The 24,862-nt window shown below is 30.6% G+C and overlaps 1 protein-coding gene and 1 long non-coding RNA gene across 2 annotated transcripts; both read left to right on the top strand.

Moving 5' to 3' along the window:
• Positions 1–5,496: 5,496 nt before the first annotated feature.
• Positions 5,497–7,546, top strand: LOC131181501 (cytochrome P450 CYP82D47-like). The gene is made up of 2 exons (XM_058149913.1): positions 5,497–6,463; positions 6,681–7,546. Exons 1-2 carry the CDS (start codon positions 5,525–5,527, stop codon positions 7,305–7,307), a joined length of 1,566 nt encoding a protein of 521 aa, XP_058005896.1. The 5' UTR covers positions 5,497–5,524; the 3' UTR covers positions 7,308–7,546.
• Positions 7,547–17,146: 9,600 nt separating this feature from the next.
• On the top strand, positions 17,147–19,344 carry LOC131181500 (uncharacterized). Its single transcript, XR_009150021.1, has 2 exons — positions 17,147–17,714; positions 18,458–19,344. It is a non-coding gene; the product is annotated as an uncharacterized LOC131181500 (long non-coding RNA).
• The last annotated feature ends 5,518 nt before the right edge of the window (positions 19,345–24,862 follow it).

Below are 24,862 nucleotides of genomic sequence, written 5' to 3'. Positions count from 1 at the left end.
AGATAATTAATTTTTCTAAAATTTAGGGATTAAATTATAATGTTGGATAAAATATAAGGGTTAAATTATAATGTTAGATAAAATATAAGGGATAAATTATAATTTTTTTTAAATAAGTAAATAAATTATAAATAAGGGGTATTTACTTATTACTTAAAATTTATATTAAATAAACTTTTTTAATTTATGAGCAAAATCAAACAAAATAAAATATCAAAGTTACTTATCAATGTCCTGGATTTTATTCTTTTCTTTATTATATTTTGTTGAAAAGTCGAGTTTCGTGGTTTTCTATTTAAAAAAAAAAAGAAACTAGTAAAATTAGTTTGATGTTATTATTTAACTGTTATTTAGAGCAATATTATATATATATATATATACTAATTATTAAATAAATTTTTTGAAATTAAAAATAATGTAATATTAAATTAATTAAAATTTTTAAATATATAAAAATAATGATGGAAAATTATTTTTTTTATAAATATAATTTATTGAACAATTATCTTAGTGATAAAATCTGTGAAATGAATTAAATTTGTCTATAATTTGAATAAAAAATTTATTAAAAATTAATTGAAAAGAACAACTATATAATTAATATAATCTAAAATAAAAAATATAATATTAAATTATAATTAATTATTTATAACCTTAAATGATTTAACATAATTTATTTATATTCATTTATGAATTAAAAATTTATTTTTTAAAAAATAAAAACATTGTGACTTCAAAGTAAAAATCACCAATTTCTTAACTTTTATAAACTCAAGATAATCAAACACTCTATTCAATTTTGCTAATTAAAATTTTGCAATTAAAGGCAAGTTAGTATTTTCAAAAGAAACAATTCGATTTTGATCAAGATTTCTAACTCAAAATTTCAAATGCCTTATGAAAGCTGAAACTAAAAAACAAAAAACGCCTTACAAATTTAGTCATCTAATTTAATTATTATATTAAATAAAATACGTTACATGGCATAAATTTAAAAGATGACTTACAAAATTAAGTAATTTAATTTAATAACGTTGCTTAACAAATCTTCATGTGATATGCCGCCAAATACTTCGATTTGAATTATCTAGAAGATGTCTCGTATATTATATCCAATTACACACATATATATATATATTAGGAAAATTTATTATTTTGTCTATATGTTGTTTTTATGAAACTAATAAATATTTGGTTTTTTTATTTTAAAAAAATATTAATTTATATATTTTTATTCTATTTACCTTTAGTCTCTCTATCAAATTTAAATTAAATTTTCTATTCGTTAGTAAGAGAAATTTACGTTACATATACTAAATAATTCAAAAATAAAAAATAAATAAATTATATAATTATATTTTTTAAATTACAATAATTAAATGAAATTTAATACAACAATTAAATGAAATTCAAACTAACACTTATAATGATTTGAAGAATTAAAGAATAAACAGAATTAAAATATAAAAATTAACTAATATCTTTTTTAAAATAAAAAAAATAAATAATTAAATTTATTAAAAATAAAGATACTAAATGATAATTTTTTTTTCTATATATAAAGAAATGGACAATTAAAACAGTCAACCATCTCTCTCATTTATTCAAATTTTTATTTGATAAAATTGAAGCACAAGTAACGATTTTATTATAGTCGTTAAGTAAAATTTATTACAATCAATGATTATAATAAAATTATTACATAATTCGTCTCATATTATAATTTTTCCATTTATTCATATTTGTGGAGACGGAGCTTCCATCTTTTTATGATATCTATACCTACTTAAATCAATGGATTGGAACGACTCCAACCATCGGTCCTTTTTTTTTTTTTTTTCGTTTTTTAAGTAATGCGTTGGTGTTAATTTATTTGTAAAGACAACATTTGGCGACAAGGAAAAACATCTAGCACTATTCAATGCCTTCAAGGCCAGGACTACTCAATTAATTTGATTGGATGATTGAAATTGAACCCACCAAGACCTCCACTGCATCTTCTCCTAAGACTGGTGTATTTTCTTCCCTTCCATGTCCTGTTTCTAGATGCTTAAGCATTCAAAAACATCACAAGATCATCATCTGAAGCAACCCCGACATTCACACAGTTTGACTTTGCACTAATTTAATCTAATTTCAAGTGAATACTGTTATTATGGCATTATTGCTTACAATGAAGAGCTATAATGAACAGCTCTAATTCTATTGATACGAATTCAAAAGAATCACACTTCAAAAGTTAGGTTGAGAGCCCAAGTCTATATATGCTCTATATTAAAATTTTATACTTTCAATATGGACTACAAGTTTCCTTACAATGATATCGTAATATCACCCCGGGACTTGACTCGCAGAGCTCCCCAATATTGCCGCTGCTGAATGCTAGATACCAGTTCCCAGGGGCTTTTCGTTTCCTGCTTTGACCATGGATGGGCGCAACACAAGGAAGAAAAATCAAAGCTAGCTCGGATTTTATAAATTTAATGCACCCTTTTGATTTTTCTTTACTAATTTGTCATATATAAGATTCGTGCCGTTGATGCTTTTTTCGTTTTTTGGAAATATATGCATCGATCATTTACCAAACCAAAGTGCATTTTTTCCAGTCGCCTGCAAGAAAAATCAAACCTCTTCAATTTTCTCTCTTGTAGAAAATTCAAACCTCAAAAATTTCCTTCTTTTTATGTGTTTCCCGTCTGTTTCTTCACATCTTTCAGCCACAAAAATTTCGAGTCATATAAATAATAAGAAATTTAAATTTCTTATATATATATATACACACACACACGTAAGAAATTAGAAATTTTTATATAAGATATATTTTCTTAAACTTTAATAATATGCATATAATTTTTTTTTCGAGTTAATATATTCGTAGTTTAAGCACCAGGACGAATTAATAAATCATTTGTTCCATGTAATCAAATTCCAAATGAAACTCTTAAGCTTTGAAACAAGTTGTAAGTTGATTAATGCAATTACTTATGGAATCCACAGCAGCCAATAGAAAAGAATATCCAAATTAAGAATTTAGAAAGCAAATCAATTGACGAAATGTATTATAGGAATGAAAAGGACTTCTGTCAGGTGAGTAGCAAGGTTAAGGTTTCTAGGAATTTACATGCAGACTTCCCAGGAAGTTTGCAAGATTTTCCTCATGGATAAACGTCATTGGTTGATTTATTTCCAAAGTTCCATGCCTAATTTGGAGTTTTGCAGACACTTTTCCAGATTCAAGTGCTGCTTCAATTTTGAAGCCCATCGATTTAGATTTTGGTTGGAAGATTCCATGCCTAGCATTTTTGAACCACTTTGGCCAGCCGGCGAAGTTGCAGCCAACAGTGATTGACGGCCGATATTCATTTGAAATAATAATTTATTTTAAACAAATCTCAAAAAGTAATTGATGACATATAAAAATTTAACATTTTCTAATATATATTCCTGAAATTTAAAAAAAAAAATTCACAATATTCTCAATTTTTAGATGGTCCCATTTCACACCTCAAAAATAAAGGATATTAAAATTTTAATTTATTCTATTTTAGATTTTTTTTTTTTAAATTTTCATGTCAGCATTTTTTTAAGTCATGTGCATTTACACTATCTGTTAATTAGGATGTTAACAGATTTTTTTTTTTTTTAATAAAATTCAAGGCTAAACTTATGCACTTCACCTCTTTTAAAATATTTAGATTTATGATCAATTTTATATTTTATGTTGAACCCTTTGATTTTAATATTGAAACATCTGTTTTCTATGGTTTCGATTGATCGCACAAAATAGAAATGTTTCAACTCCTATTAGTACAAAATTTCTTTAAAAATTAGTGTCAAGAAGAAGTGGGAGCCTCGTCTCTCTTTCAGTGGAAGCCTCTCTCATAGTTTCGTCATCCTCCAGTTGTTGTTTCATGGCCGCCCTTGTCCTTTTGGGCAGGGGAAGGCTCCTCCCGAACCTGGAGGGTAGGATTCCTCCCTCTCCTCCTCCAGGTGGGTGTGAATAATGGGTTGCAGATCTTCTACGTTAGGATGAGGGTTTTCTTGGTTAGATCTGCTTAGTTAAAAGCTTCAGCAATCTATCTCCATGGGTGATCTGTGCTGGCTGGTATCTTATAACTTCATAATATGAATCACCTTATGCCATATAAAACCTCTAATGCTTCCTATAAATTCATCTTTTATGATTGCTTCTTATTTTTAAACTTAATAGTGAGCATAGAGCAAGGCGTTCATATTAATAAATGAAGCCATCGTGTACATTTTATGTAGAAATTAAGTGTGCTACACAGTACACACCAATAGAACATGCACACGTGGTTACTGCATATGAGCCGTCAATAGATGGCTGTTAAGTTTGTCATTATTAAACACAATCAGTTTAATCCAGTGTTAGCCGGCTATGATCCGATCCGACCGGTCTTTCATCAAATAAAATTTTCTTGTCCACATTTAGTAAATGTAAAATAAAAATCGATCATGTAATTTAATTGAATTTTTCATTAATCTATATGTAATCTGATGATTAAATGATTAATTAATTAATTTAGTCCATAATTTATACATTGAAAAATTTTAAAAGTGTGAATATAAATTTAAATTTTTAAGTATTAAAATAAATATACTTTTTTCAATCAACTTAAAATATTAATATTTAGTTATAGTCTTTTATTTTTTATATAAATAATTTTAATTGAAACTCAAACTTAAAAAATTATAGTCCTAAAGATAATTATAAAACTTAAATAATAAGTTAGGACGAACTTAATTAAGTAAATTTTTATAGTTTTAAATTTATTTTATATTATATAAATATTAAAACAATAATTTATAAAATCGAGTTGAAACTGAAATTCATTTAAATATATCTAAAATTTTTAATTATATTTTACGTTTTTTATCTAAAGTTAATATATAATAATTAAGTTGAGTTAGCTCAGCCTGAAATATTTATAATATTTTACCGAATTAAATTTAAATATGAAGAGTAAAACTCAATCTTTATTATCACTGCTTGAAAAATAATTTTTTTCTTAATATTTAATTAATAATTTTTTAAGTTAATTTATTTTAAATTTAAAATATAAAATATAAAATATATACAATAAAATTTACCAATCTCACATATTAATATATTAAATTTATAATAAATCAAATCTCAATAAAATTATTATAATATCATCTCCATCTATTAAAATCTCGCAGTGAAAAAAAAATCCCAAAATTATCGAAGATGTCCTTTTCAAGGATTTTAGCTCAAAAAGTGGAAGGCGTGACTCCCAAATTGGCTGGCCGATTCATTACTATATAGTTTTCTCTATGGTCTAAAATCTAGACGTCATTATAATATTGGACCAACCAATTACATCGTGCCTTCTATTTTTTCTTCCATTCTGGCGACTCGGAGAAGAAATTACTTGCTTTCTTTTTTTTCCACTAACAGTAAATTCATGAAGCTCTATAAATTCCACTCATTCCTTCAACTTCAGCACTCAAGCAAATCCTCCCTCCAGAGTCCAGACCCATCATGGATTTCTCTTCAAATTTTGTAGCAATTCTAGGAGTCCTAGCTCTAGTCCTGCTTTATAATCTACGGAGGGGAAAGAAACATAGCAGTAAGGAGCGCTCTTTGCCCCCACAAATTCCTGGTGCCCTGCCAATTATAGGTCACCTTCATCAACTTGGTGCCAGGAAACCGTTTGCCAGAATCTTGGGTGATGTAGCTGATAAATATGGCCCTATCTTCTCCATCAACATGGGGATGCACCGCACAGTGGTGATCAGCAGTCAACATATAATGAAAGAGTTCTATACCACAAATGACAAATTCGTAGCTTCACGCCCACAATCAAGCCAGTCAAAGCACCTAGCCTACAACTATGCATCCTTTGGTTTCTCGCCTTACGGTTCCTATTGGCGTGATGTGCGTAAGCTCGCCATCGTCGAGCTCCTCTCCCCCCAAAGGCTCAAGTTGTTGAAGGATGTTCGAACATCTGAAGTGAGTCTTGTCAACAAGGATCTATTCAGGCAATGGAAGGAAAATAAGAACAATCCAGTCAAGGTTAACATGAGCGACTTGTTTGAACATTTGGTGCTCAATATGATAACAAGAATGGTGGCAGGAAAGCGATACTTCGAAGGTGACAATAATGGGCACGATGAAAAGGGACGTCCCATTGGAGAAGTCATGAGGGAATTCATGTATTGTGCTGGTGCTTCTGTTCCTTCTGACTTGATTCCTTTTCTAGGATGGACGGAATTCATGTATGGGTCTGTGAAATCTATGAAGAAGATTAACAAGGAATTGGATTCCATTATAGATGCCTGGGTTCAAGAACATGAGTTGAGAAGGCTCAACGGTGAGGTGGAGACCAAGCAGGATTTCATAGATGTTTTGCTATCTGCAGTTCAGGATGATTCCCAATTCGGCAATTCTCGTGAAACAGTTATCAAAGCAACAATAATGGTATATATATTATTTCTTTACATAAAAAAAAAAAAAAAAATCATTTTTTTAATATGCATAAGATTATTTATTTAATTACTGCCATGCGAGATGTCTTAAAGGAATGTTCGATTATGAGCTAAAATATGTCATTGGCAAATAATCAAATACCAGAGCACATAGAGAAATATTAGCTTTTTTTCAATTATAATTTTAACAGTTGAATTCATTTGTGCAGACTCTTATCGTCGGTGGGTCCGATACAACATCTATCACCATGATATGGATGTTGGCCAATTTGTTGAACAACAGGCGTGAATTGCAGCTTGCCCAAGAGGAGATAGATCAGAAAGTTGGAAGGGACAGACCCGTAGAAGAATCAGACGTCGAAAACTTAGTGTACCTCAAAGCAATCATTAAAGAAACACTGAGATTATACCCAGCAGGTCCCCTGGCAGTTCCTCGCGAGGCAATGGAAGATTGCACCCTGTGCGGATACCATATTCCAAAGGGCACTCGTTTTTTGACAAACTTATGGAAGTTGCATCGCGACGCTAGTGTGTGGCCGAATCCTGAAGAGTTCAAGCCAGATAGATTTCTGACAACCCATACACACGTAGACCTTTTGGGTCAAAATTTCGAGCTCGTGCCATTTGGTTCAGGGAGAAGGTCCTGTCCAGGCCTCAACTTTGCTTTGCAAGTAGTACAACTGGGAATGGCTAGGCTGCTCCAAGGATTCAACTTCACGACACCAAACAATGAGCCCGTGGACATGACTGAGAGCTTAACCTTATCCTTGTGCAAGGAAACTCCTCTGGAAGTTATGCTCACCCCACGTCTCGCTCCTGAGCTTTACCATTACTAAACTAGAAGATGATCATTGGATAATAAACAAAGTGCCGTAATTATTTAAATAAAGAGAGGTAACAGTCTAACAGTTGCTTCCTTGTCTAAAAATAATGTGAACTTCCAGCTTAATATGTTGATTTCAGGCCTTGCGTCTCCTGTTCGTTCTGTGAAAATTGTATGAGAAGAACCATCATCATTAAAACTTTTTGTTTCCTCCATTAGTAAAATATATCAGCATGTTTCATAACGATTTGATTTGACACTTTTGCAATGTTTTCAATGATCTATTAACAAATATGGATATTTTCAACAATTTTTTTTAAAATAATAAAAAAATAATAATTATAATAATATAAAGGATCTACAGTGAAAAGTCAGCTGGGTGGGGCCCATCCGTCATTTTCCTTGGTTACATCGGCAAGAGAGCGCGCATATAATGCAGAGCCATTCTGGGCCCTAGTAGGGGGCCATAACCGAGCCCCACGACCTCCATTATTATCTATTTATCATACTTTTTAAGAATAATTTTTTATTTATTTAAAATTACAAATAATTAATTATAATTTAATATAACTTATTAAAATTATTACTTTATTATAATATCTTATATAATTTCGGTAAGAATTTTTATTTAAATATTTAATTATACTAAAAAAATGAAATATTTTGCTTTTCCTTTCACAAGACTTTTGATAAGTGGTACATTTTTATGATAGATTAGTTATATAAAAAGTTTTATCAGAGTACTAAAAATATTTTTTTTTTATTAAAAATAGATTTAATTAATTTTAATTAAAATAAATAAAATCCACCAGAACAAAGTCAGCCGCTGAGTCATCCAAGTTAATTATATATTTTTTATTATAAAAAATTAAAATATAATTCGACTCAAATGATTTGATGAAAAAGTCAATGATTTAAACAATCACTTATTCTACTTCATCTAACTCTCAATTTTCAAGTATCAAAAAGCTCCCAACAACACTAATCTAACTTCAGTGTTAAGCCAACGGCCTTACCATTTTGCCTTTTGCAAGTATAAAGATCAGCCCAAAAGACTCACCAGAGTATCAATATCACAAAAAAATTGGATTTTTTTTTTTGAATTAATTTAATTTATTTTTTTATTTTAATAATTTAAACTAAATTAATTATATATTTATTTGACTAATAAAATTAATCAAAATTTAAATTACAAAATCATAGGTTTATTCTCGCTTGATATGAACGATAAACTTAAATCGTGGTCAACTTGTCTGATTTTATTGCTTCCGTTTTGTTTTATGCAAGAGAGTTTGTTGATAATTTCTTAATTTATTTCCTTTAGAATTTATAATAATTTAATTTAATTTTTTTAATTAATTTTGATATTTAAAATAAAAAATAAATAAATTCTTTTAATTTAAAGGTTCATTTTCAAACAGCTCAATCACACCTAGGGTTTTCCCAAGAATACTTTCCATCACAGACCAAGCAGCTCAGTGGGACCTAGGGTTTTCCTAAGACTATTCCATCACAAGCCAAACAGCTCCTCAGTCAGACGCCTAATGAATCGTTTCTCTATTGCCTCCATTGAAGCTCAATAAATCCTCAGAACTGTTTCTAATATGGAAATTTCCTATCCAACTACAAACCGCAAATGGAGAGTTATGTAATCATTATTTGAATTATAATCATATTTTAATATATTTTCAGTTTTTTTCTTTCTTTAAAACTTTGATATGCTTTCTTGATGTTCTCATTTGGTGGCTTTGAATTTCTTGCCTTACAAAATATTAAAAAATAGGATAAAATCCTGTATAATTTTGAAGGAAATAGAATAATTTTAGTTTTAAATTTTAAATATTAGGAGAAATTACAGTTTACTACCTTATAGCTTGACACATTTGTCAAGTAGAGTCTTGAGTTTAAATTTGTGATAAAAAGGTACCTTAAACTTTAACTCCATTAGTAAAGAGGGTAGTTACCTAGACACTGTGAAAAAAATTAGAATAAATTATAATTTAATCCTTAAATTTTAGTGAAACCTACATATTAGTCATTATATTTTTAAAATTTATCTATTTAGCTATTTACATTTAAATAAACCTACAAATTAATCTCTCAATCCAATAATCATCTGTCCAATTTATCATTAATTATACAAAAATTATCAAAATAATATTATAGATTTATAATATAAATTTTATTATAAGATAGTCCCATATTTTATAAGTTTATCATTTTATTTTATCAATATTCTAAATAAAGAACAAAAGAATTTAATTGAAAATTTTATTTTTATAGTATATTATTTTATAGTTAATAAAAAAAATAATCTAGACACATTCGCATCTATATACATCTAGATAAGACAGATATATGAGTTTATTAAAATGTTAAAAATTAAATATGTAACAATATAATGAGGATTATGTAAGTTTTATTAAATCTCAAATATTAAATTATAATTTATTCTAAGGGGGGTTTACACAATTCCTCCTCTTTACTAACGGCCTATAAACTCCAAGTAACTTTTTGATAAAAGTTATCTTTATGATCTGCTTAAAAAATTGCTTCTAACACTAATTCTATCTATATTTTAGAATTTTATAAAATTTAATTCAATTAATTTAATTAAATTTTTTTAAAAAAAATTATTTATTTTATTCTAAACGAAACCTAGACGTTGCAGAAGGGCTTTTGCTGTGATTCCCAATTAGGGAATGGAGGATTGATTTGACCTAGTGTTTCCCTCAAGACCACTCGTCTCTATCACAGACCAAACTTCTCAATTAGATGCCTAGTGAACCCCTTAAGACTGAATCGTCTCTCAGTTGCCTCCATTCAACTTCAATACGTTAGATTTAATAAGGACGTTATTTTATTAGATAAAGTAAAAGCATAGAGGTAAAACAGGGCATGCGACAAAAACCCAAAAGCCGCTGAGGCATATCGACAAACAACTTTGTTTCATTGCTCAATACTTGTGTTAAACCTCAAAGTTTCGTATACATCCTTACAACTGTTTCTAATATATAACTTTTCTATTCAACAAACAATAAAACTGCTAATAGAGTCCTTAACTTTTGAAATTGTTATACTTTAGTCCATCTTTAGTTTGTTAGTATAAAATCGTTTAACTTCAAAATTTATTACATTTTAGTCTCTCAATTTTTAAAGTTGTTACGCATCTATTTTTTATTTTCAGTTTGTTATCATAAAAACCGTCAACTTTAAAATTTGTTACACTAAATTTCCTTTAACTTTTAAATTTATTATATTTTAGTCTCTTAACTTTTTAAATTGTATATTTTTCACAATAAATTTGAAAAGCAATAAGAAAACATGTCGTAGGACTAATAAATAAATAAATAATAATTAATTAATTTAACATTATGGAAATTATATCAAAATCGTCAAATCGCAAACTTAATATCAGTTGAAGTCAAACATGGAAAGATAAATAAATAATCTTCAGTTTAGATTTTAAAAATTAAAATATTTGCTTAAAATGACAAATTTGCCCTAGCATGAGATAAGGAATTCTGCTTTTGCGGTGGGTCTTCTCCTCGACCAAAAGAAAGCGTTAGCCGAAACAAAGCAGCTGGTTCCTGCCACTCAAACGTGCTTATCAAGTCGCGAACGAGCTCAGCAGCCTTACATTAAATATTTTTATATTTAATAAATAAATTTTATCATATATTTTTTATATTAAATTTGTGGTGAACTATGTGGAAACGTGGTTTGAGACTACCGGATATATTTTTGATATGGCTGAATTTAGTATGATTAATATTACGTCGCTTTCTTGAAAGTTGACAATGTAAAACTTGAGAAAATTTGTTAATGTCTTCAAAATTTCTAAACAGTTCTATTCAACTCTGTCTACTAGCGTTTTTTATTCCGTGGGTGTTTTATTTATTTATTAAATAAAATTGTTAATTAATAGATAATTAAATAAGTGAATATATTTAATAAGTTTTAAAAAATATAATTAATAGTTAATAAGTAAATGATATAGTCAGTTACCGATTCATTAACTCTTTTTTAAAGTTATTTATTTATTTTTTTATTATATTATTTTTTTTATTTAATTCAAAAATTAATATAATTAATATTTTTATTTTTTTTATTTATAATTTTAATATTTTAATTAACATATTTTAATTTTATTAAAATATTTTTTATTAATAACATAAAATATAAAATATTTATTTATATCTAAAAAATTAAAATTAATTATAAATTTTTTCCTTATCAATAATAACAATTACTTTATTATTTTATTTATATTTTTAAAATTATTTAATTATTTTTTAAAAAATTTTAATTATTTATTTTTTTAATAATAAAATAAATAATATAATATAATATATTAATAATTATATATTTATTTTAATAATATAATAAATAATATAATAAATAATATAATATATTAATTTAATAATTATATATTTAATTTAATAATAAAATAAATAATATAATATAATAAATTTATAATTTTATATTTATTTTAATAATAAAATAAATTATATAATATATACCCTTATTAGTCATTTCACATATAAATAACAACAACAATACATTTTTATCAAACACTTAATATAAATCAGCTATCAGCTAACAGTTATCAAAATACAGCTAAATCAAACAGCCCCCAAGGTAATTTATAGGAATTTTAAACTAAAAATTATAGTTTATGAATTTTTGAAATAAAACTAAACTGTTTAAATTATAAAATTAAGCAAAATTATTTATAGGATATTATTCCGTTATAATGGAATAATAAAAAAATTTGATAAATTTCTTTTATTTTGATAAAAATTTATTTAATTTTTAATTTGATTTATTAATATTTTAAAAAAATCAATTTTTAGTTATCTGTTTTGTTATTCTTAATTTGACAACTGAATTTACTAAATTAACCAAATTTTTATTAATTACTATATAAGTTACAATTTTATTAATAATATATCATTTATATATATTATTTTTTTTATTTTTATTAGTAATAGTTAATTTATAATTATTCTTTAATTAAAATATATAATTGTTTAAATAAAAATAATTATAAATAATTTTTTATTAATATTTAAATAATTAATAATATAAATCATATATTATATTTTTATTGGGTTAGTTTGATTATATCCTATAACTAAGGTTTTTTTTTTTTTTTTGGTTAAGTTTTATTTATGTTTTTTTAAATTTCAGTTTCGTTCAATTATAATTTTAAAGGTTGTTAAAATTTTGATTAGTAAAAATTTTACTTCGGTTAACTAAATGCATTATATCTAATTATTTTATTTAGTTTTTATAACTATTTTTACTAAATGAGTTTATTTATGACAGAAAAAAAAAAGTTACCGTACTTTACAAGCGCCAAATAAATTTAAAATTAAATTTTAGGTTAAATAAATTTAATATTTTTTAATTAAAGCTAAATAAATATATACTTAATAAAATATTATTTTTTTCTTTTTTTAAATAAGAAAATATTAAAATAATAAATTTAATATTAAACAATTTTTGTTCTCTACATTTTTCAAATTTCTTTTTTAAATTTTATTTTAATTAAAATTAATAAATAATTTTTAATATTTAAAATTAAAATAACAATATTTTATTATTAAAAGAATATTTTATTGAGCGTGAATTTATTTAACCGAAATTAAAAAATATATGAATTTATTCAACTCTTTATTAAAAGTATAAAGATTTATTTATTTATTTATTTATTTAAGATTTTATTTATTGTATATGTAAAAACCATTAGTTAATTTGAATTTAAGTAACTGCTTACTTAATAACCATAATTAAAATAATTCAAAGTACTAACACACTTATTAAATTTATGTTAAGTCACTGCTTACTTAATCATTATAATTAAAATAATAACTAAAATTATTCGTATTTCAAGTCAACAAAATATAATTCAAAGTTAGAGGTTTGGTGTCAATATTTAATAGGGACACCCTCATTGGGAAAAGAAACAAATACCGTGGCATGTTATTTATCACACATTTGCATGTGGCAATGAGAAAATTAAATGTTTATATCTTTACTTTTTATGGTATGATACCCTAAAAATTATAAATAATCTTTGCTTATGTGCTCACACCTAATGTCTCTTACTTACTGTTTAAAAAAAAATAATATCTATTACTCCTTAATAATTGTTATATTAAATATTGCCAAACAATCGTGTAAGAATCAATCTGATGGAACAGTATGAGAAAAATAAGTTAAATTAAAGTTGAAACAATGAAAGAAAGAAAAAGATCATTAAATATTATAATATTATTTTGTTTTTGTTGGTTCATTAATTACGTTTTTTATACGAAAAGATGATATTTTATATTCAAAATATCTCTAATGAGACCAAAATATATATAAATGATGTGATAAATGATATAAAATATTACGTAAAATATCTATTTAGAACTTAATAAATTATAACGTTGTATCGTAATAATAGATATATAGCATCAAGTTCTCAAAATATACATAAATTATACAATTTATTTGTAAGTGTATAAATTTAAAGAGAATTATTCTCATCATGTACAAGTAAGAAATGAAGAATTAAGGCCTAGATGCACTCATGATGGGTTAAGGCTCAGGCCAATGCTTTGTCTTGCAAGCGTCCATGGAAGAAGCCAAGTTTGTGCTAAGCTTTTTAAATTCCCTCAAACATGTAACGGTAGAGGCATTAATGATTAATGGCACATAATGAGCCCATTGAATGAGAAGGATTTTGGGGGATTAGAGTTAAGAATGTCAAAAAAAGCCAAGTGTGCCATTCTAAGTGCAATAAAGGATAAAGAAGTGTTTTCATGGTGGCATTCTTTCTTGGTAGAATCTCAATATCTCTAACAAGAAAGCTTACACCCAAGGTGACAAAGAGAACCTAAGGAGGGCATAAAGTGGTGCATTTGTGCACTCTCTCTCAAATACTTTTTTAGAGGAACACTATGATAGAAGTAGCACTTTGGTTGTCACATACATTTTACTTATTTATATTTATTTGCATTTTATGAACTTCTCCATGTTTTTTATTTTTTACATTTCATGAATACATATTCTTTCCACTCCACAATTGCGAATCCAACAAATATTCACATTTATTTAATATACTTATTTTCTCAATTTATATGTATTTGCCATTGATATATTATTTTAAATCAATAAATTCTCATATTATATGTGAACTTCTATCAGAAATCCGACAGAATCTTTTTTATAACTAGAGTCTGTTACCACTTGTGAATAATAGCATTTATCAAACACGCAGTTACAGCACATATCATCAACAATCTCAATACCACAATGTCTCATGCATAATTGCTAAGACCCAACTCTACAATTCAATATCAGGTGTTACAGCCTTCAAGTGTTAATTAAGAGACACATGTAATTAAAAAGGACTTGAGATTCGTACATAGTCAATTCTAGCTTCCAAAATACAAAATGCGATTGCTATCACTCTCCTTAGTTCTGAGCTTTCGGGGCACTTTTGAGTAGCTGTCAAACTACTCTTAATATTGAGTGAGCATATAATTTATATGGAAAAATGGTTTTCAATCCATTTCCCCAAAACAATCTATCATCCCATGGTAAAATATGAAGTATGAATTAAATAATAATAGCATTATTATTATTATTATTATTATTATTATTATTATTATTATTATTATTATTCAGCTCATTGTATTTTAGGTTCACAATTTGTCATCTCTAATGAGAAAGAAATTAAATTAATTTCAAAACATGATACATTAGGAGTCTACAAATTAGTACTATTAACCTTATTAAAATTTAAATTTACTAAATTTCCATTATTTCAATTTTCTTCTCACACTTGTTGGCCTACCCTTTTATTTAATTTAATTAGTGTGGCTCAAAAAAATAAATTCTCACTCACAGCATAATGCTACACCATGACCTCCCAAGTAATACCACTATAGCTTTCACTTAGTATAATGTGCTTTAAACTAAAAAGGGAATCTACAACATTAAAAGACACATAGGGCAGCCAATCACTATTTTAAAAAAAAAAAAAAGAAATTCCAATGCCTATAGTACATCCATCCCACATTTAGACCAATTAAGTGTTATGCCATTTACATCTATCATGCATCACTACATCCAATACAATGCTCATGATAATTTAAACCAACGCGGAAGCCGCAAATCATCATTCAAATCATGATATGAAAGCACTAAATGCCCACAATTAAAGTAAAGGGCAGCTTATGCATTTCTAAGCAACTTAACACAATAAAAGAGAATAAAACCTTATATACTCACTTAATCTCTAACCAGCTCTATAATGATTTGGCAAGTACCACTTCTCTTTTCATGCCCTTCAAGCCGAAATCCCCTCAATGAGCAATTTTTTAGAGTTGGCCAAATTTAAAAGCTCTTCAGCCTTTCTCTTTTTTGCTTCAAGATTATAACCAATGGTTCCATCATAATTAGGAGGGTTTTAGGATGCATATGTGTAAAGAAATCAAGAATATGGAAAGGAAGGCGCTTTACCAATGGAGTGGCCAAAAATTGAACGGATCAAGTTCCTTCATTTCTTGTTGTCTCTTGGTGGAACTATAACTCTACATTGTAAATTTTGGTCATTAGGGGGGAGGTAAATGAAAGAAATGGAGAAATCAAGTAGGGCTATACTTAACCTTTTTCAAATCAAATCCCTAGCATGTCCTCCCCCCAAAAACTTGCTTCCTAGTGTAATAGATCCTACACAGCCATTATGGAGTCAAGAAAAGAGAATGAAGGCGGGTTGGTACCAAGAAAAAAAATGGAACTTCCTGCTTACCTCGGCCGAAGTGCCTTTTCCCTTTCCTCTCTTATTTTTATTTGCTTCTCCCTTTAGAGTTTGTTTGGATGAGGGTGAAGGAAGGATAAATACCTTTAGGGTTTATTTGGATGAGAGTGAACGAGAGTTAAATAAAGGTAAAGATGGGAGAGATAAGTGAGTTATATAATCCTGTTTGAAAATAAGTAAATTAATTGAGGATAAACATAAGTAAAGATAAGACTTATCCTCCTTACCTCTCAAATCTAATAGCTTGTCAATAGCAAAGGATATCCCTACAACAGCTAAATTTGAGGATGGCACTTACACTTGGGTTGGCAGCTTTCCCATCTCGTCTCAAGTTTGAATGCTTTTCTGCTTTCTTAACTATACGACTACGAATAGGAAGCTTGGTTGCTCTGCGAAAAGGTAGTTAAGATCTTAGCCAAAGGGTTAACTGGCTTTTGGAAATTTTTTATCTTTAGGGTTACTCGTGGCTAGGCGCTTGGCTTCTCCTCGATCAACTATCTACGTCTGAAGAGAGAAGTTAGAGCGTTCGTTCTCTTTGTAAGTATATCATAGGTCAATCAAGTTTCCAGCGTACAGACCCCATTTCAGAGCCATAATAGTGGGCTTCTTGGTCCCATGCCTTCTCGATGCTAATCTCGCATAGTTTTAATTTCTTACATCCCAAATTGTGGTGTAAAGAGGGGTAAAGAGTAGAGGTGAGAGTTATGACTACTTTTATTTCTATATTCCTTAAGTTTACCCTTTCCTTACCTCTTCTTAAATATAAAAAAATATATATAATTAGGGGTTACCATTTCTTACCCTTCTATAATTAGGGGTTCACTTGAAGATGAAGGGAGCTACATTTGGTGAAATGGAGTGGAGAAGAGTGAAAATGAGCATTTGGTTTATAGGGTTTGGATCTTTTAAGAGGGGAGAAGGAACCAAGGGAAAGTGTAACAACCCAGAAATAAAAAATAAAAAATAAAAAAAAATAAAAAATAAAAAAAATAAAAAACGGGAGGAGGAAGCCCCCCCCCCCCCCCCAATTCTCTTCTCTCCCTCTCCTTTCCTCTCTTCTTCTTCTTCCTTTCTCCGGTGACCGGCCAGCGACGTTCCAAGCAGTTCCCCACCCGGCCGGCGACCCTCCGGCGATGGCCAGACCACCAGAAAACGGCGGCAAGAGAGGGAGAAGAGAGAGAAAACGCGTGCACAGTGGGCAGCGGCTTTCTGGCGCGATTTCGGCTTCATCCGACGTTCGATCGAGGCGATTCCGGTGGCGTTGGAAAGCTTGTTCCGAGAGCTTTCTTTTGATACCAATTTTGAAGCAAATGGAGGTCGGATGAGTGAGATATGGATGAGAGAAGTTTCGGGTTTTTCAAGTTTTTCGTCAGATCTATGACGATCCGACCGTTGGATCGACGATCCGAGACCACCTGTGGACTGAGGAAGAGGAGAGGAACATGGTGGTATGATCAGATTCGGCAAATGTTGCCGGGGACCGGCGGCCGGCCACCGTGCGCGGTGGTGCCGGCGGTGGCTCCGGTGAGCTATGGAGATGGTTCAACTTCCAGAGGCTTCCTCATAAATTTTTGGAATTTTTGAGACACAGATAAACTTCGGGTAAGACAATTTCTATTATTTCTCTGTCTGTGGAGCATAAATACAGTGTTTCTTAAACAGGAAAAATTGGAGAAAAATTCTAAGAAAAATATATGATGAAAGTAAAATTATTTGGAGATATTCTATGGTGTTTGTTGAATTTTTGAGTGATTGTAGAATATTTTTGAAGAATATAGATGGATTTTAGTTAGATTTTTAGCATGTGGGCATATATGATTATTTGAAATTAAGATATTTGAATTTTATAAAATTGATTGAAGCTTGAGGATGGAGGTTTAAATATGTGAATATTGAATTGGGTTGAATTAAGAATATGTTAGCTGTTGGAAACTTATGGAATCGAGTAAAATTCTTGAATAAAATATTCATGGGTGATTAGAAAATTACAATTCATTTTGCAATAGCCTTATAATATTATTAAGGACCACAGGGCAAAATTTTAGAATTTTTAGAGCTTGTTTGAGTGGATTTTTGAAAAATGTCAATTATAGGGACTAAAACGTAATTTTTAAGATTTTGAGTATTGTCTGATTTGGAGGGCCTAGGAGGGGCCATGTGATATTGATGAGATGTGATTGTGGAAATTGAGAATTTAGAAGTGTTATTTGAGCCTTTTTGCAGGTTGGGTAGGTCCCAGGTATAGGGGAAACTTTGCCGGATTTTCGGCATGAATTAGGCTGTCTATTGCCTCTTTAGAGTTTTATCTTAACTTAGTACTAATAAATTTATAATTTAATTATTAGGTGATCGAGGTCAGCTATTTTTCTGCATCCAGCAGCCCCAATAGTCATCGGTGTACTGTGAGTAAAATATTAATTTTAATTGTAATTTCACTATTATTATATGTTCAAGCATGCCCATGCATCACTTATATGCATATATTTATGTAGATAAACTCTAGGCACGTTTTATGTTGCATTCACAACTGTTAAAGTGCCATGTATGTTGTTGTGGTAATTTGGAGCAGTGTGCGTGCGTTGGCGTGAGTGTGATGTGGTGTGGACTATGGATAGGACGGGTAGACACGGCTTGAGATCTTCGCTGGGACCCGGTCCTTCGGGGTAGACACGGCTTGAGTTCTTCGCTGGGACCCCGATTTGGTTATTAAGTGGAAGTCCAAGCTGAGTTCTTCGCTGGCACAGTTGGAATTAAGAGAGCTGTATAGGGGATCAGCTCCCATAAATTATGATTGATATTAGTGGGTGTGTGAGTGCTCCAAATTACCTTTTTGTTGTTATGATATGAAAATTATTGCTGATGTTGCATTTCATCCTACAGGGTGCATTAGCTTGAGATAGTTATAGAGATTATGGTTAAAATTGATATTTTACTCTCTGAGTCGAACGCTCATTCCTGTTCAATATTTTTCCAGGCCACAGGAGGAGTTATTTTACAGAGCAACCTGTTTCCTTCCTCGCAGGTTTAACGTCGATTATTTAATTGTTTTACTATCTTTTCTAAATTTAAAATCTAGAACTCCGCATGTGTTAGTAATAGTGTGGACCTTGTTAGAAATTGTGTTAATATAAATTTTTGAAATTTATAAATGAAGATTTGTATGATATTTAAACTGTTTGTAAATGAGGTAACAGGGTTGAGCTGGGCTCCCCTGATTTTAGTTTCTGAAAAATTTTTGGGCTAAGTTGGCCTGAAATAAAATTTTAACAAATTAATTTAAATTATTTTTACATGCATATTGGGCCTAAATTGTGGGCTTGGTTATGTGTTGAGGAATAGTTAGGCTTACTACGGGCCTCGGGGGCTTTAGGCTGGCCCAGGTCCTAGTGCCGGTCCGACCCAATAGGTTGGGTCGTGACAAAGTTGGTATCAGAGCTTAGGCTCTAGATTCATGGGAAATAAAATACTTGGGAGTGTAAAAGGAGTCTTGTTAGGGTGTTACATGCGGAGTATAGGATTATGTTTTGTCTTTTCTGTAATTCTTTGTTTCTAGATTCTGCGTTATACCTCGGGAAATATAAGAGTACCTCAGTTAGTGTCTTGATTTTCGTGGAATACAAAGAAACATGAAATAGATTTAGCAAACTTATTGAGGTCTACCATGGAAACACGTATTCCAATAAATACTATATTTTTGTCAGTATGAGTTTAAATGGTGTGCCTATTTCGTGCAAGGCACGAGTACATAAAGGTGAGTTTTGAAAGTACAGTTGCCCTAGATAAGGATGAGGATACCACTGCTGGCAGTCATCAGTGGATGACCCAGTCAGAATAAGTTTATGATAATAGAAGATTCGAGAGAGATAAGAAATTGGGAGACCTAGTCGGTCAGGACGTATCGTAGTAACTATACAATGTTCTCGATGTCTGCTCTGTAAGCTGCAGATTACAGTACCGACATGAGATTATTATGTAGAGCTGCGTGCATCCCCGTGCTGCTCCATAATGAGGGTATTTGCGGATGGCTTCTGTTTTGGTACAATTATACCAGAATAGAGTTTTATATCTGCAGAGGAGTTGGGAACTCCTGGTTAGGGGTCTAGAGTTAGAATATTGAAAGGTCACAGTTGGGTGATAACTAGAGTCAGTGACTCAGTTACCCTAGCATGAGCTAGAGTTACAATAAGAATTGCCATCAGACCAGAGGTTTTAGATTAGTTGCAAAGTAAAGGTGACACCTATAGAGTGAGATTATCTAGTATTCAGTATGGAATTTTGGATGGTTTTTGCAGTATGACAAACATTTTGCTTAGAGCTTAGTGAGAATAGTATACCTTGTGTGTATCAGTATGGAATAAAGTACAACCCTACTACCTAGAGAAGGTCGAAATTACGAATTGATGATTTACAGAGCTATAATATGATAAAAGAGACATTAATTTGACATGGTTTTGGGTAAGGTGGTAAATGTAATACCTTTGTTGCAGCAAGTTAGGGTATAGTCCTATCTTTTCAGAAGGGATCGAAAGTTTATTACTAATAATGGTGACCAACAAAATAGTGCCCCAGATAGGACTGTAGAGTGCGGTAGAGAGAAGTTGGCTCGGGTATCCTGCAGAGGATACAAGTTTCATTTAGGAATCATATATAATCAGATCACAATGGATGTAAATCCTTTGAATTGGATGACGGGTTTGGGTGCCCGGAACCTTAAGTTTTGGCTAATTGAGTAAACATGGATAATAATAATAATAATAATAATAATAATAATAATAATAATAATAATAATAATAATAATAATAATAATAATAATAATAATAATAATAATAATAAAATTGCTGCAGAATCAGTTCTCGAGGTAGTAAAGGTATTATGTAAGCTAAAGGATAAGAATAGAAATCATACGATAAAAGTATGACTGCAATTTCCTGAGTTCCTTTCTAACTTCATATTTTTCAAAACAATAATATAATCTAATTATAATAGTATTAAGAGTAATAAATTAACGAAGATAAATCATAGAAGGCCAATGGATAAAGAAAGTGCAGAATGAAAGTTTGGACAATTGATTGCAGATGCAATATAATCTAAATGCCAGTGGGAGTACTAGCTAGAGTGATCAAAGGACCAAATCTGAGTAGCACAGATATGTGATAACGTGGTAGAGACTCTGGAAGATATAGTTAGCAGGTACAGCTGTCATGTTAGGAAGAAGAATGGAGCCAGGGATAGAATAGTCAAGTTCTATTTTGGGTAAGACAAAGGAAATAAATGAAAGGACAATTCGAAGGGCGCATAATAAAAGGAACAAAGTTAAGATATAGGGTAGGCTAAGTGTTATTCTTGGCAAGGAGAATGACAAGGATGGAAAACCCAAAATGGGACCACATTAGTGAGAATAGTGATAGAGGTATGGAATACAATAATAATGAGTAAATGCTAGAAGGTGTGCGATGGTATTGTAGACTACCTAATTAGGTAGAGAAAAAGAAGTTAGTAAGTAGTAAGTTGAATAAAGGTCAATCTAAGGGATCAAATAGGTATGATGATAGGAAAAGAATGATAGATAATGACACATATGCTTAGTTTAGACTTTTGAGATAGTGAGAAGGTAGTTAGAGGTTCGTTATGAATGTCAGGCAAACATTGTTAGTGTAATCAACAGAATCACTTTGTAGGGAAGCAATAACGACAGGAAAATAGTAGGGGTAGAACGAAAAGTGACAAGTTTGGGTGGTTATAAAATCACTAGAAAGTTCAAGGATCAAATTAATGACCATAGATAAGGGTGGAATTAGTGTTGAAAGAATTTATTAGTGAGAGAAATCTTTCAGGAATCAACAAAAGTTAAGGACACAACATAAACGATGATAGATATGAATCATAGGTCGAGTATAAGTAAAGTTAATAAATTATAAAATATTATGTCAGGAAGGAAAATGGTACGGTAAAGGGTTCATGCAGATGATACCTTATAGGTAGAGCACAATTGTGCTAGGGATGATGAAATTTGAAGAGAAAGACCAAGGAACATAGGTTAAACATTATTATATGGACAATCGGGCGTAGTTGAATATAAGAGAATATTTTTCTTTCTTTCAAGTTTAGCTTGTGCTTTTGGTTCTAGAGGGTTATATAAGGAACAGAGACTAAACCAAGGAGACCTAGTTATTTGAGAGTTTGGTAGGCACCAATTCATACACAATTTCCTGATATGAGAATGACAGTAAGTACGTACCTAGTGTTAAGTATAAAAGGACGATCAGAATAGTGACAGGAGTCAAATGGAGTTAGCTACTAAGGCTTGCAACTGTTTTAAACTATGAGCTAGAGGAAGTACTATTTATGGATGAGTTTCAATAGATGAAATTGTTTCTAATGGAAAAAAAAAAAAGTTGAGGCTGAAATTTGGAAAGCTATAGGCAGTATATGTGATTATATTAAGGAGAATGAACACATAAAGTATTTTGTTTAGAATTAAGGCATGGCACACATTTCCCACAACAGTGTTAGTTCAGATGGAACTCATAGTTTCAAGGCCTCATATCCATTAAGGATAAGCAATTTCCTACTAAGGCTGGTAGGGAATGATAATGTTCTGATAGTTAAGTTGGAAAAAGGGGATACAAGAAAAATTTTCTATGGTTAACTACAAGTGTTACATAAGGTGAAGAATGTGCTGGTAGGAGTAAATCGTAAGGTTAGAATTCCTGGAGTAATAGAACTAGTAATCAAGATAAGACTCAGAAATAAGATGAAAGTTAAAGTTGATGATGTGATGAACATCCTTGAAGGAAAAAGGTGTAAGGGTGAAATAGGATTAAGATTTAGGAATAAGTACAGTAGGTTGAAAGGATATCAACAATAGCAGAAATAGGAAAAGGAAGTGGATAAGATCCAAAGGATAGGAAGAAAACACAGTATAGCTAGTTATAATGAGGAGGATAAGGAGGAATAGGTATGCTAAGAACACACTAAGAGATGTTTAAAACAAGTTATTATGAGATGATAGATTAAAGGATTAGTAGAGCCTCGATCTAAGTGCCAATGTGTCAGAAGTAGGCCACATGCTGAGAAGCTATAGAAAGAAGTCTAGATATTTTCATTCCAGAGAAGGAGTGAGAATTGATAAAGTCGCATTAGATTGAGTTGTCAAGGAAATATAAACACTTTTGTTACCCAGAAGGAGGGACCCAGTTTACTTTCCAATGTTGATAAATGATACACTTGGCCCCTGGAGGATACTCTACCTGACTAGTGACATAAGATGGATAGAGGTTGGTCTAAGTACCTTAGTAATGACACAAAAGGAGATTAAAAATTTGAAATATCATGGGAGTGAGAAGACTTATAGGTATTGATCACCGAGGTCATAAGAAGAGTGAAAATCTCGAACAAGATGCATAGGCGCTAATCATTGAGGTCAAAGGACAAGTAAAGATTTAGAATAAGATGCCTAGATTATGTGCTACAGGAAAGCTACTCATAGGATACCATGGAATAAGGAACATAAGTTATGTCACTGGGGAAACAGAGATTATTAAAACAAAAGAATGAGGACTGAAATCATTAAGAGACACGTTAGGGCGTAATAAAAGTGAGGTAAGCGCCAAAGTTAATTAAAGTTATCAAATATCAAGTCGAGAGTAATGGAGTTATAATGAATACCTGAGATGACAGAAGAATGGTCAATGAATAGCCAAGAGATAAGAGCATCTCTAGATAGAGATGATGACAAATAGGACACTATAGTAGAATCAGAGAGCGGTAGAATGTCATATATAATATACGAAGAGTTTGAAGAATAAATGTTTTACCCATCTCTGCATAGCTGGAGGAGTAATGATTGCACTTGTTCCGATAATTTTCTTTTCCATATCTCTTATTTATTCGAAAATTCGAGGACGAATTTTTCTTAAAGGGGGAAGAATGTAACAACCCAGAAATAAAAAAAAAAAAAATCAAAAACGGGAGGAACCCCCCTCCCAATTTCTCTTCTCTCCCTCTCCTTTCCTCTCTTCTTCTTCTTCCTTTCTCCGGTGACCGGCCGGCGACGTCCCAAGCAATTCCCCACCTGGCCGGCGACCCTCCGGCGACGGCCAGACCACCAGAAAAAGGCGGCAAGAGAGGGAGAAGAGAGAGAAAACGCGCGCACGTGGGCAGCGGCTTTCCAGCGCGATTCCGGCTTCATCCGACGTCTGATCGAGGCGATTCCGGTGGCGTTGGAAAGCTTGTTCCGAGAGCTTTCTTTTGATACCAATTTTGAAGCAAATGGAGGTCGGATGAGTGAGATATGGAGGAGAGAAGTTTCGGGTTTTTCAAGCTTTTTTGTCAGATCTACGACGATACGAGACCACCTATGGACTGAGGAAGAGGAGAAGAACATGGTGGTATGATAGATTCAGCAAATGTCGCCGGCGACTGGCGACTGGCCACCGTGCGCGGTGGTGCCGGCGGTGACTCCGGTGAGCTATGGAGATGGTTCAACTTCCAGAGGCTTCCTCATAAATTTTTGAAAATTTTGAGACACAGATAAACTTCGGGTAAGACAATTTCTATTATTTCTCTGTCTGTGGAGCATAAATACAGTGTTTCTTAAACAGGAAAAATTGGAGAAAAATTCTAAGAAAAATATATGATGAAAGTAAAATTATTTGGAGATATTCTATGGTGTTTGTTGAATTTTTGAGTGATTGTAGAATATTTTTGAAGAATATAGATGGATTTTAGTTAGATTTTTAGCATGTGGG

The sequence above is a fragment of the Hevea brasiliensis genome, chromosome 7 (genome assembly GCF_030052815.1).
Source record: "Hevea brasiliensis isolate MT/VB/25A 57/8 chromosome 7, ASM3005281v1, whole genome shotgun sequence".
Classification (NCBI taxonomy): Eukaryota; Viridiplantae; Streptophyta; class Magnoliopsida; order Malpighiales; family Euphorbiaceae; genus Hevea; species Hevea brasiliensis.
This window is presented reverse-complemented; position numbering and strand designations above follow the sequence as displayed.